Source organism: Rhinopithecus roxellana, chromosome 16 (genome assembly GCF_007565055.1).
Source record: "Rhinopithecus roxellana isolate Shanxi Qingling chromosome 16, ASM756505v1, whole genome shotgun sequence".
Lineage (NCBI taxonomy): Eukaryota > Metazoa > Chordata > Mammalia > Primates > Cercopithecidae > Rhinopithecus > Rhinopithecus roxellana.
Genome location: NC_044564.1, coordinates 87,356,772 through 87,369,885, shown reverse-complemented (window position 1 = coordinate 87,369,885; position 13,114 = coordinate 87,356,772). Strand labels below are relative to the sequence as shown.

Genomic DNA, 13,114 nt, shown 5'->3' with positions numbered 1-13,114 from the left:
ACCAGCCTGGCCAACATGGTTAAACTCCGTCTCTACTAAAAATTCCAAAAAATTAGCCGGGTGTGGTGGCGGGTGACTGTAATCCCAGCTACTGGGAGGCTGAGGCAGGAGAATCACTTGACCCGGAGGCAGAGGTTGTAGTGAGCTGAGATCGCACCACTGCACTCCAGCCTGGGCAACAGAGCAAGACTCTGTATTTAAACAAAAAAAGAAAACAGTGTGGTACTAGCATAAGTACAGACATACAGACCAATAGAATAAATTAAATAGCCCAGAAATAAACCCTTCCAAACAGGGTCAGATACTTTTCAACATAAGTACAAAGACTATTCAGTGGAGAATGCCAGTCTCTTCAACCATGGTGCTGGGAAAACTGGATATCCATATACAAAAGAATGACATTGGACACCTACCTTATGTAATATTAAAAAATGAACTAAAAGACCTAAACTTAAGGGCTAAATTATAAAATTCTTAGAGGAAAATACAGAGGAAAACCTTTATGACATTGAATTTGGCATAGAATTACTTGGATTTGTCACCAAAAACACAAGTAAAAAAGAAAGAATAGATAAAATGGTCTCCATCGAAATTTAAAACTTTTGGGAGAGATTTGTTAAAGGATACAAAATTACAGCTAGGTAGGAGGAATAAGTTCTATACCATTGTAAGATGACTATAGTTAACCATAATGTATAGTTTCAAATAGCTAGAAGATACTGATGGTTCCCAACACAAAGAAAGGGTAAACATTTAAGCTGATGGAAATGCTAATTACCCTGATCTGATCACTATACATTATACATATTGAAACATCACTATGTATCCCATGAATATGTAAAATTACTATTAGTCAATTAAAAATTAATTAAAAATTTCTCATCAAAGGGCACTATCAAGAGTCAAAAGACAACCCAGAGAAAGTATTCTGAAATCATATATTTAAGAAGAAATTAATATCTAGAATATATAAAGAACTGCACAATTCAACAACAAAAAACAACCCAATTCAAAAATGGGCCAAGGACTTGCAGAGACATTTCCTCAAAGATATGCAAATGGCCAACTAGCACATAAAAATATGTTTAACATCACGAACCATTAGGAAGATGTAAATCAAAACCACAATGAGATATCACTTCCTACCCATTAGGTTGGCTACAGCCAAAAAAAAAAAAAAAAAAAAAAAAGCAGAAAATAACAGTTATTAAAGTAGTTGTAGAGAAACTGAAGTACTTGTGCTTTGCTGGTGTAGAATGGTACAACGCTGTGGAAAAGAGTACGCGGTTCTTCAAATAGTTAAACATAGAATTACCTTATGATCCAGCAATTCTATTTCCAGGTATATAATTACACTTAAAAGAACTGAAAGGGGCGCAAACAGATATTAGTACATTAATGTTCACGGCAGGATTATTCACAATAGCCAAAAAGTAAAAACAACCAGTGCCCATCAGCAAATGAATGGATAAACAAAATGTATATACATTTAATGGAATATGATCCAGACTTAATAAAAAAAAAAGGCAGGGGGAGGGCACTGGGCTTGGGAGGCCAAGATAGGTGAATTGCTTGAGCCCAGTAGTTCGAGACCAGCCTGGGCAACATGGCGAAACTGCATCTCTACAAAAAATACATAAATTAGCTGACATGGTGGCATGCGCCTGTAGTCCCAGCTACTTGGGAGGCTGAGGTGGGAGGATCACCTGAGCCAGGGACAGTCAAAACTGCCATGAGCTGTGATTACAACACTGGACTACAGCCTGGGTGACATAGTAAGACCCTGTCTCAAAAAAAAAAAAAAAAAAAAAAAGAAATCTGACACATGCTACGACATGGAGAAACTTTGAGGACATTATGCTAAGTGAAAGGTCAATCCACATATATGAGGTACCTAGAATACTAAAATTCATAGAAACAGAAAACAGAACAGTGGTAGCAAGTGCTAAGAGAAGGCAGGAATGAGGAGCTAATGTTTAATGGGTATGTTTCAGTTTGGGATGATGAAAAACTTCTGGAGAAAGATAGTGGTGATGGTTACAAAACATTGTGGATATTGGTGATGGTTACAGAACAATGTGACTGGTTTTTTCCACCCTAGTAATGTTAAAGCTAGCAAAGACCAGCTCCTAGAAGGTCTCTACCCTCCATAGGAAAAATACACCAATTATACCTCCATACCTGCCTGGAAAGCAGGTAGAGTCATATCAGCTTTGGAAATGGAGACTAGTGCTCCCATTTTCCATCATCCATCCAAATGCATAAGGAAACAGCAACATTAGGTGATTCATTTATTACCGTAACAGCCAGCACACTCCCCGGTCATTACTGTATTGTACCACTTGCGAAGCAGAAATATTTAATTTTTCTGGCACAAGACTACATATGATAAAATATAACAAAATCATGAGAACACCTCAAGGTACTGTAGTACAGAACTGCCCATGTTTCTTTGTGGAAAAAAATCCTAGGCCTGACAGATTTTATTAGCTCAACCAAACAGAATAAGTAATAATAAAAAACAATAGAATCCCAAATAAAGGAGAGTTAGTACAAGTCCTAAAAACAAGAGTCATGACCTGGTTAGGCTTTTGAGGGAATCTGAACCTTGAAATATTATTTAAGTTGACTTTCGGAACTGGTTTCTGTGTGGATTAATGCTGTCAATAATTTGATGCTATCCAAATGAGTAGAACCTGAGGTATTACAATGCCACCAAACTTAAATTCAGTTATGCCCGAAAACAAAGAAAGAGAATAAAAAGAAGTACTTTAAAGTACCCACATCAGGCTTTAGGAAGCATTACTTCACAAGAATCAGGCTTTGGTATTTAAACTCGAAATGTACAATTGAGAAGCTGAAAACACAGAGTCTGGCTCAGGAAGTTAGCAGTATACCACTACATGATAAGCCTGCTGTGATGACATTCTTTATTAACATTTGTTGTTTTACTTCAAGTACTCTTGAAAGAATGGTTTTTCAAAATGTGCATTTTAAATAAATTTGAATATAACCACACTTCTTTCAAGACATTCCACAATATAAACTGTGTGCCGATTTATACAGAAGTAATCCTCCTCCAGTTATGCCAAATAATCGCAAATTCCAAAAGTCAATGGGAATATTTTCTACTGTTTGAAAGCTTTTAAGAAAAGGATGTATGGATGAATCCCCAACTAATATCAGCTTTGTTTTCCATATATGTTTAAATTAAAAAACTTCAGACTTTACCTTGAAATGTTTAAACGTGCGCTTACGATATTCAAACCACTCCACAAAAAAATGCAGGCTTCGAAAAAACATGAACAGATCTTTTCTCTCTTCTGCTCTGTAGGAATAAATGATTCTCTGATTAATAAATATCATTAAATGATAGACCCAATCCAGCTTTATTTCTTATTTTTCCTTTTCATGTATCCTACACTAAAACCAAAAACTACTTGATGTAGTTCTACTTATCAATTCCTGCACTTGTGTGTGTGTGTTCCTCTGGTGTGACTGCTAATGCTACTTTCTCAGCCTAGAATACCCCTTTTCCCATTTTCAAATGTTTAAGTCTACCTATTATTCAAATCACTCAAATGCCACATTCCCTGAAATTTTATTTGATGACTGTAGTATAATAAAGAATAATGAAGAATAGACAGTATGTAAGTGCCAGTTTCTGGCACAGTGCTTTAAATCCCTTGGAACTTCCTGAGTGACAGATGTGTCTTTGTTATGCTAATGAGATGTCTCATAGTGGCTCCTACACACTGCAGACTGGAGGCGCTTCACCAGGAAAACACATCGAACACATCACCAAACACATCATTTGAGGGCTAACCAGAAGCATGGCAGAGCTTCCTAGTTGGTGAATACACTGACGTGCTGGGAGGATAATGTGCCTGGATTCCACAAGGAATCTCTGTCTCCCCAACCCCCAGACCTTTGTCTATGCATTACTTCCATTTGGCTGTGTCTGGGTTGTATCCTTCATAATAAAATGCTAATTATAAGTATAGTGTTTCCATTAAGTTCTGTGAGTGGTTCTAGTAAGTTATTAAACCTGAGAGATTTGTGGGAACTCCAGAATTTATGGCCAGTTGGTCCTAACTGCAGGTGGACCCTGACACTTGCAGCTGGAGTGTGAAGTGGAGACACTCTTGGTGAAGACCTCTGCCTATAACCTGTAGGGTCTGTTAGTGTGAGAACTGAACTGAGCTGCAGGACATCCAGTTGGTGACAGAGAACCATTGTCAGAACAATCACCACACCACCACACCACATATCCTATTCCCTAACAGTTAGAAATAATCTCATTCCTTTGCGTATGAGAACTCTCACTGGAATGAGTCTTAATTCTCGTAACAGTGCATCTATATTAATAATGTAAGCCACATACACCACAAGTGACTTGAAGGCAAGAACCACGTATCATTTAATCATTCATTTGATAAATGATTGTGGAAGTTGAGTTTCTGTACCAGTCATGATAGAGAGTAAGCATATGCTACCCCAATGCTTCCATTACCTACAATTTAAAACCATGGACACAGCACATAAAGCAAACATCAGAAACTCTGAAATGTGGAAAGAAGAAAGCAGGTCAGGTAGAGTCTTCAGGAATCAAGGGAGGACCTGGAAATGAATTCCTTAGGATTTATTTTTGCCTCCTGTATATCCCAGTCTGTACACAGGAGCAAACTGCAACCCAGAATTACCAAAGCGTACATTAACAACAACAACAACAACCCAAAAGGCCTCGGGAAAGACCATTCCTTCTAGCCAATGGAGATCGTGCAAGATGAAAAGAAACAGGCCTGGCAGAAGGGAACCCTAATGCCAAAGAGGAGCTGTGCCGCTTTCACTCCTAATCAGGCACTTTAGCCACAGAAGCCACAGAGGCTGAGGTGTGAAGCCTGTCGACTATCACTGCCAAAAATAAGAAAAGCAGGCAAAGCAGAGTCCTCACCTCCCAAACGGCTACTGCTACCAGAAAGACTGAGAGAGGAAGTTTTGTCAGCTACCCCTACCTAACACCAAGCAAACGTAAGCAAAGAAAGGATGTCATTTCTGTTCTCGACCAACATGGCAGCTGCACACACAGTGGGGTGCTCTGTTAACACTCCACACTCTGCACTTAAGTCATCCCAAGAAGAGATAAGGGAGAATCAGAGAAGAGGAGCCTTCAGACAAGAATCTTTTACATCTGTTTATGAAGTCCTAAATAACCCATACATAAAACAAACCAGAATCTACACAGAAAAAAATACTGAGAACTGAATTATAGTGTAGAATAATTTCCAGAATTCACATTGGCCTTGGGATAGTACATGAGTGGGGCAGACCGCAATAGGATACTGAACTACAGACTAAAGTGGGCTGGGGTGTGCTTTTGAATTAGAAATGTATCAATAAAGAACAACAACAACAACAAAGTGGCAAAATGGGAAGTGCTAGGGGTCATCCTGTCTCAGAAACACTGAAAACTATTGCATAGCTGTCAGAATCACTTTTACTGGAACGTGGGAAGAGAGTAAAAAGCTTACAACTAAGAAAACAATCAGGAAAAGAGCAACTGAAAAAGGGTAAGAGCATTTTGTAGTATTGTAGAATACCTTGCCACACTCCCTACCTGGCCACAGTAGCAGTCTTAAAGATAGCAAGCTACTTTACTAGCCCGAGAACCTAATCCTGACAACAGTCAAAGGGATCTCGTTCCCAAGGAATTGTTTGTCTTGACTTGGCTTCCAAGTAAAAGAGATCTCATTCCCAAGGAACTGTTTTGATTCAAGGGTCTGACTGCATTTCAGCTAAGTCAGAACTTTGTTGCAATTGATACAGGAGCTAGAAAAAAATTATTTAGGTAGATAGCGAGGGTTAAGGAGCCCTCAGCAAGGCTTCCCTTTCAATAAAAAGCAGCCCCCAAATCATTTCTTTTCTAACAAAGAGCAGCCTGAAAAACAGAGCTGCAAACATAGATAAGCAAGCTGGAAGCCTGCACAAGTAAAGGCTGTGCAATAGAAAAGGAAGCAGTGTCTGATTTACATAAGGCATGAAAAATTGGTCAGACCAGGTGTGCCACTTGCATAGGATGTGAAGAAGCTGGCCGCCCCACCCTAACCTTTTATTATGCAGATGGGTTCTCTACCGGGCCAGCTCCATGTTGCCTGCTTTTTTACTGTAACATACCTGGCTTCCAGGTAGCCCTGGAAACTTATCCTGTTGAATGACTAGCGGAATTACTAGCCCTGGAAGCCAGGTATGTTAAACATGGAGGCTCCATCTTGCCCTTTTTTTTTTTTTTTTTTTTTTTTTGAGACAAAGTCTCACTCTGTCGCTCAGGCTGGAGTGCAGTGGTGCGATCTCGGCTCACCAAAACCTCCGCTTCCTTAGTTCAAGTGATTCTCCCGCCTCAGCCTCCCAAGCAGCTGGGATTACAGGCATGCACCATGATGCCTGGCTAATTTTTTTGTGTATTTTTAGTAGAGACAGGGTTTCACCATATTGGCCAGGCTGGTCTCGAACTCCCGACCTCAGGCGATCTGCCCACTTTGGCCTCCCAAAGTGCTGGGATTACAGGCGTGAGCCACTGCGCCCGGTCTCCATCTTCCCTTTTCTTTGTCACCACGTGTACAGTAAAAAAGCAGGCAACATGGAGCTGGCCCGGTAGAGAATCCATCTGCATAATAAAAGATTAGGGTGGGGCGGCCAGCTTCTTCACATCCTATGCAAGTGGCACACCTGGTCCTACCAATTTTTCGTGCCCTATGTAAATCAGACACTGCCTCCTCAAGCTGATCTGTAAAACCTGCATTTGACTGCGGAAGTGGCAACCTGTTGCAGGAAGTCAGGGACCCCGAATGGAGGGACCGACTGAAGCCGTAGCAGAATGACATAAATTGTGAAGATTTCATGGATATTTATTAGTTCCCCAAAGTAATACTTTCATAATTTCTTACACCTGTCTTTACTGTAATCTCTGAACATAAATTGTGAAGATTTCACGGACACTTATCACTTCCCCAATGAATATCCTTGTGATTTCCTATATCTGTCTTTTATCTCTTAATCTCATCATCTTCTTTGTAAGCTGAGGAGGATGAATGTCGCCTCAGGACCCTGTGATTGTGTCAACTGCACAAACTGTTTGTAGAGCATGTGTGTTTGAATATGAAATCTGGGCATCTTAAAAAAAAGAACAGGATAACAGCAATGTTCAGGGAACAAGAGAAGTAACTTTGAACTGGCCGCCAGTGAGCCAGATGGAACAGAGCTATATTCCTCCTCTTTCATAAGCAAATAGGAGAAATATCGCTGAATTATTTTTCGCAGCAAGGAACATCTCTGAGAAAGAGAATGCGCCCTGAAGGTAGGCCTATAGACGGCCCCTTTTTAAGGCGTCGTCTTTTAGGGTCAAAGCCGAAGGGATGAAATAAGCCCTGGTTTCCTATAGTGCTCCCAGACTTATTAGGATGAGTAAATTCCCACCTAATAAATTATGGTCAGACAGGTTATCTGCTCTCAAACCCTGTTTCCTGGTAAGATGTTATCTATAACAATGTGTGCCCGAAACTTCATTGGCAATTTTAATTTTACCTCATCCTGTGGTCCTGTGATCTCGCCCTGCCTCCATTTGCTTTGTGATATTTTATTACCTCGTGAAGTATGTGATCTCTCGTGCACTCCCTCGCCTTTTGAAAATCGCTAATAAAAACTTGCTGGTTTTATGGCTTGGGGAACATCACGGATCCTGCCAACATGTGATGTCTCCCCCAGACACCCAGCTTTAAATTTCTCTCTCTTGTGCTCTTTCCCTTTATTTCTCAACCCAGCAGAGACACTTAGGAAATAGAAAAGAACCCACGTTAAACATCGGGAGTGAGTTCTCCCGATAGCAACCCATTTTCTCCAGGACCCCTCTCTGTGCAGACAGTTCTTCTCCTTCTTTCACCTATTAAACGTCCACTCTTAACCTCACTCTGGTGTGTTCATATCCCGGTTTTCAGTGGCTGTGGGACAATGAACCTTGAGTATTACCCCAGACAACATGAAGACATAGCTACACAGGGGATATTTTTCAAAAATACTAAAAGGCAAATTAACAAATCGCTGCTATGTAGGGCAAAAGAACAGTTGAGACAAACAACAGATATGCTGAAAGCCAAGAGAAGAAAAGGTAGGGAATGAGAATCTTTGGGGGATAAAGTCTTGGAAAAAGCGCTCAAGTATACCAGGGAATTAGAAAGCCACTTGAATGCTCAGGGCAGAATGCATGCTTAGAAGAGAACTGAGGGGAGCATAACTTCAAGCTCTGGCTGATCACTAGGCTAAGGACAGGACTAAGGCAGGGTTGTGAAAGACCTGGCTCAGCACTGAAGTAGTGTCCCCATACATAAACAAAATGCATAGGCCTGGAGACGATATCCTTTTTTCTTTTTTCCTTTTTGCCCATCATAATATTCAAAATGTACAGTATTTAATGACAATAACAAAAACTAAGCATGCAAAGAAAAAAGAAAATATGGCCCAGTCACAGAAAAAAAAAAAAAAGAAATTAACAGAAACTTATCCTGTTGAATGACTAGTGGAATTACTAGGCTATGACTTTAAATCAACTGCCTTAAATATGTTTAGAGAACTCAAGAAAAATCAAGAGAACAAAGTATGCAACAAACAGGAAATGTCCATAAAGAGAGAAATTTTTTAAAAAGAAATAGAAATTTTAGAACTGAAAAGTACAACAAATGAAATAAAAAATTCACTCAACGGGCTCAACAGCAGATTTGAGTGGGCATAAGAATCAGTAAAAATGGCCGGGCGTGGTGGCTCATGCCTGTAATCCCAGCACTTTGGGAGACCGAGGTGGGCAGATCACAAGGTCAGGAGTTTGAGACCAGCCTAGCTAATATGGTGAAACCCAGTGTCTATTAAAAAAATACAAAAATTAGCTGGGCGTGGTGGCATGTGCCTGTAATCTCAGCTACTCGGGAGGCTGAGGCACAAGAATCCCTTGAACCCAGGAGGCAGAGGTTGCAGTGAGCCAAGATCATGCCACTGCACTCCAGCCTGGGCAACAGAGCGAGACTCCATCTCCAAAAAAAAAAAAGAATCAGTAAAAATGAATGTAGGTCAAGTGAAATTATCCAGTCTAAGAAAGAGAAAGAAAAAAGAATGAAGAAAAATAAACAGAGCCTAAGAGACTTGTGGGACACCCAGAAAAGTACTAACATATACATAATGAAAGTCAAAGAAGGAAAGTTGGAAAAAAAATGGGAGCTGAAATTATATCTTGAGAAATAACAGTCAAATCCCTCTGGATGAAAAAGTTAATATACACATCCAAGAAGTGCATAAACTGCAAACTGGATAAACTCAAAGAGATCCACATCAAGAAACATTATAGTAAATCTGTTGAACTCCAAAGAGAGAGAATCCTGAGACTGATATACAGCAAAACTATCTCTCACAAAGGCAATAAAAATTAAGACATTCCCTGATTAAAGAAAGCTGAGGTCTGTTACTTGCAGACTTGACCTACAAAAAAATGCTCATGGGAATTCTTCAGGCTGAAAGGAAAAAACACTGGACAGTAACTGAAAACCATACACAGAAATAATGAACAATGGTTACATAGGTAAATAATAAAGAAAGTATCACTGTATTTTGATTAAGCCCTCTTTTTCCCATATGATTTAAAGACAAATGCATAAAACAAAAATTACAAATCTATGTTAATGGCCAAACAATGTATAAAGATGTAATCTGTGACAATCACAATATAAGGGGTAGAAACAGAGATATAAAAAGCAGAGTTTTTGCAAATTATTAAAGGTATTATTAATACCAATCTAGTTTAGCATTCATTTAAACTAGGTTGTTATAAGTTTAAGATATTACCTGTAATTCTCAAGGTATCCACTAAGAAAATAACTAAAGATTGGGAGGCTGAGGTGGGCGGATCACCTGAGGTTGGGAGTTCAAGACCAGCCTGACCAACATGTAGAAACCCCATCTCTATTAAAAATGCAAAAATTAGCTGGGTGTGGTGGCGCATGCCTGTAATCCCAGCTGCTCGGGAGGCTGAGGCAGGAGAACTGCTTGAACCCAGGGGGCAGAGGTTGCAGTGAGCCAAGATCACACCATTGCACTCCAGCCTGGACAACAAGAGTGAAACTCTGTCTCAAAAAAAAAAAAAGAAAAAGAAAAAAAAATTAACTAAAGAATACATCGATAAGGAAAGGAGAAGAGAATCAAATAGTACACCATAAAAATCAATTAAACACAAAAGAAGGCAGTAATGGAAGAATAAAAGAAAAAATAAAGAAAACAAATACAAAATAGCTGGGCATCATGGCTCACACCTGTAATCCTAGCACTTTGGGAGGCCGAGGCAGGACGATCACCTGAGGTCAGGAGTTTGAGACCAGCCTGGCCAACATGGTAAAACCCATCTCTACTAAAAATTAAAAAAAAAAAAAAAAAAAAATTAGCTGGGCATGATGGCAAGTGCCTGTAATCACAGCTACTCAGGAGGCTGAGGCAGGAGAATTGCTTGAACCCTGGAGGCAGAGGTTACAGTGAGCCAAGATCATGCCACTGCACTCCAGTCTGGGTGACAGAGCAAGATTCTGTCTCAAAATACACATACACACACAGAGAGAGAGGGAGGGAGGGAGGGAGGGAGGGAGGGAGGGAGAGAGAGGGAGAGAGAGAGAGAGAGAGAGAGAGAGAGAGAGAGAGAGAGAGAGAGAAAATGGCAAAATAGCAGAAGTAAATATTTCCTGATCAGGAATTGGTTTAAATGTAAATGGATTAAACTCACCATCAAATGGCAGATATTGGCAGAATATTTATTTATTTGTTTGTTTGTTTGTTTGCCACTGCTGGAACAGGAGAGCAAGCCAGTAGCATTCCAGCAACTGGGGGTAGACCAAGCCAGCACCATAGATACATTTTCAGGAAAAATATCGTCCCTCACAAAAGTAAATGCAAAAAAAGAAGTGCCTTAATAGGCAGTATATGTGCAGATATCAACATAAGGGAACAGGTACATGAAAAGCAAGAAAGCACGACACCTACAAAGAAACACAATAATTATTTAGCGATAATCAAAAAGAAATTTCAGAAATCTCAGATAAAGAATTCAAAACATTGATTTTTTCTTTTTTTGAGACAGAGTCTCACTCTCACCAGGCTGGAGTGCAGTGGCGTGATCTCGGCTCACTGCAACGTCCACCTCCTGGGTTCAAGTGACTGTCATGCCTCAGCCTTCCGAGTAGCTGGGAGTACAGGCACGCATCACCACGCTCAGCTAAATTTTGTATTTTTAGTACAGACGGGGTTTCACCATGTTGGCCAGCATGGTCTTGATATCTCGACCTTGTGATCCACCCGCCTTGGGCTCCCAAAGTGCTGGGGTTACAGGCGTGAGCCATCACGCCCGGCCTCAAAACACTGACTTTTTTTTTTTTTTTTTTTTGAGACGGAGTCTCATTCTGTCTCCCAGGCTGGAGTGCAGTGGCCGGATCTCTGCTCACTGCAACCTCCACCTCCTGGGCTCACGCCATTCTCCTGCCTCACTCTCCCGAGCAGCTGGGACTACAAGCGCCCGCCACCACGCCCAGCTAATTTTTTTTTTTTTTTGTATTTTTAGTAGAGACAGGTTTCATCATGTTCACCAGGATGGTCTCAATCTCCTGACCTCGTGATCTGCTCACCTCGGCCTCCCAAAAAACACTGATTTTTAAAGAAGCTCAGTGAGATACAAGAGAAGTCAGAAAAACAATAAAAAGAAATCAGGAAAATAATTTGGGATATGAATGGTAAATATATCAAAGAGATTGGTATTTTTAAAAGAACCAAACAAATTCTGGAACTGAAGAAATCACTGAAGGAAATATAAAATACATTTGAAAGCTTCAACAATAAACCAGATCAGGCAGAAGAAAGAATCTCAAAACCTGAAAACAGATATGTTGGTAAAGCCCAGTCAGAAATATATATTTTTTTAAATAAAAAGAAATGGGGTCTCACTATGTTAAAGAGGCTGGTCTCAAACTCCTAGCCTCAAGTGATCCTCCCATCTCAGCCTCCCAAAGTGTTAGGATTACAGGTACGAGCCATTGTGCCTGGCCAAATTAAAAAGCAAAAAAGCCTTTTGACGTTTGGGACTACATGAAGTGACCAAATTTACAAATTAGCAGTATACTCAAGGGCAGAGAAACAAAGAAAGGATTAGGAAACCTATTTAATAAAATAACAGATGAAAACTACCCAAGTCTAACAAGAGATTTAGACATTCAGAAACAAAATGTTCAACGACCTCAAAGCAAATGCAATGCAAAAAGATCCTCCTCACAGCACATTACAATCAGACTGTCTAATGTCCTATTTAAAGAGCAAATCCTACAAACAGTAAGAGAAAGGAGTCTAGTCGCCTATCAAAAAAAAAAAAAAAAAAAGAAAAAGAAAGAAAGAAACAGAAAAAGAAAAAATCCCAATCAGACTAACAGTGGATTTCTCAGGAGAAAACTCTCAGGCCAGAAGAGAATGGAATGATATATTCAAAGTATGTGAAGAAAATAACTGGCAACTAAATGTAGTCAACTAAATTCTCATTCATAAATGAAAGAGAAATAAAGTCATCCCAACACAAATGCTGAAAGAATTCGTTACCACTAGACCATGCTCAAGGAAGTCCTAAACTTGGAAGCGAAAGGATGACATTTACCATCACGAAATCACATGAAAGTGTACAACTCACTGGTAAAGAAAACGTATAAAGCAAGAAAATAACTCAGACAGTACCACTACAAAAATCTACCAAACCACAATGACAAACTGAAGAGAAAAAGACAGGAACAAAGAATATATAAAACAACAGAAAACAACAGTATGACAGGAACAAAGCCTCCCATATCAATAATAAACCAGAACATAAACAGATTAAATTCTCTTCTTAAAAGATATAGAAAGGTTGAATGGATTCAAACATATTATCCACCTAGATGCTGCTTACAAGAAACTCACTTTAACACTAAAGACAAATATAGACTGCAATTAAAGGGATGGAAAAAGATATTCCATGCAAACAAAATCCAAAAGCAAGTAGTGGCTATACTTATATCAG

The 13,114-nt window shown here is 39.7% G+C and overlaps 1 protein-coding gene across 3 annotated transcripts in view; it reads right to left on the bottom strand.

Annotated features, from left to right (window-relative positions):
• Window positions 1-13,114, bottom strand: part of CENPP (centromere protein P) — a 280,354-nt gene that overhangs the window by 224,670 nt on the left and 42,570 nt on the right. For all 3 annotated transcript variants that reach the window (XM_010375099.2, XM_030920359.1, XM_030920360.1), the window contains one exon: window positions 3,232-3,328. In XM_010375099.2, coding sequence (XP_010373401.2) covers window positions 3,232-3,328 — 97 coding nt within the window. The remainder of the gene's footprint in view (window positions 1-3,231; window positions 3,329-13,114) is intronic.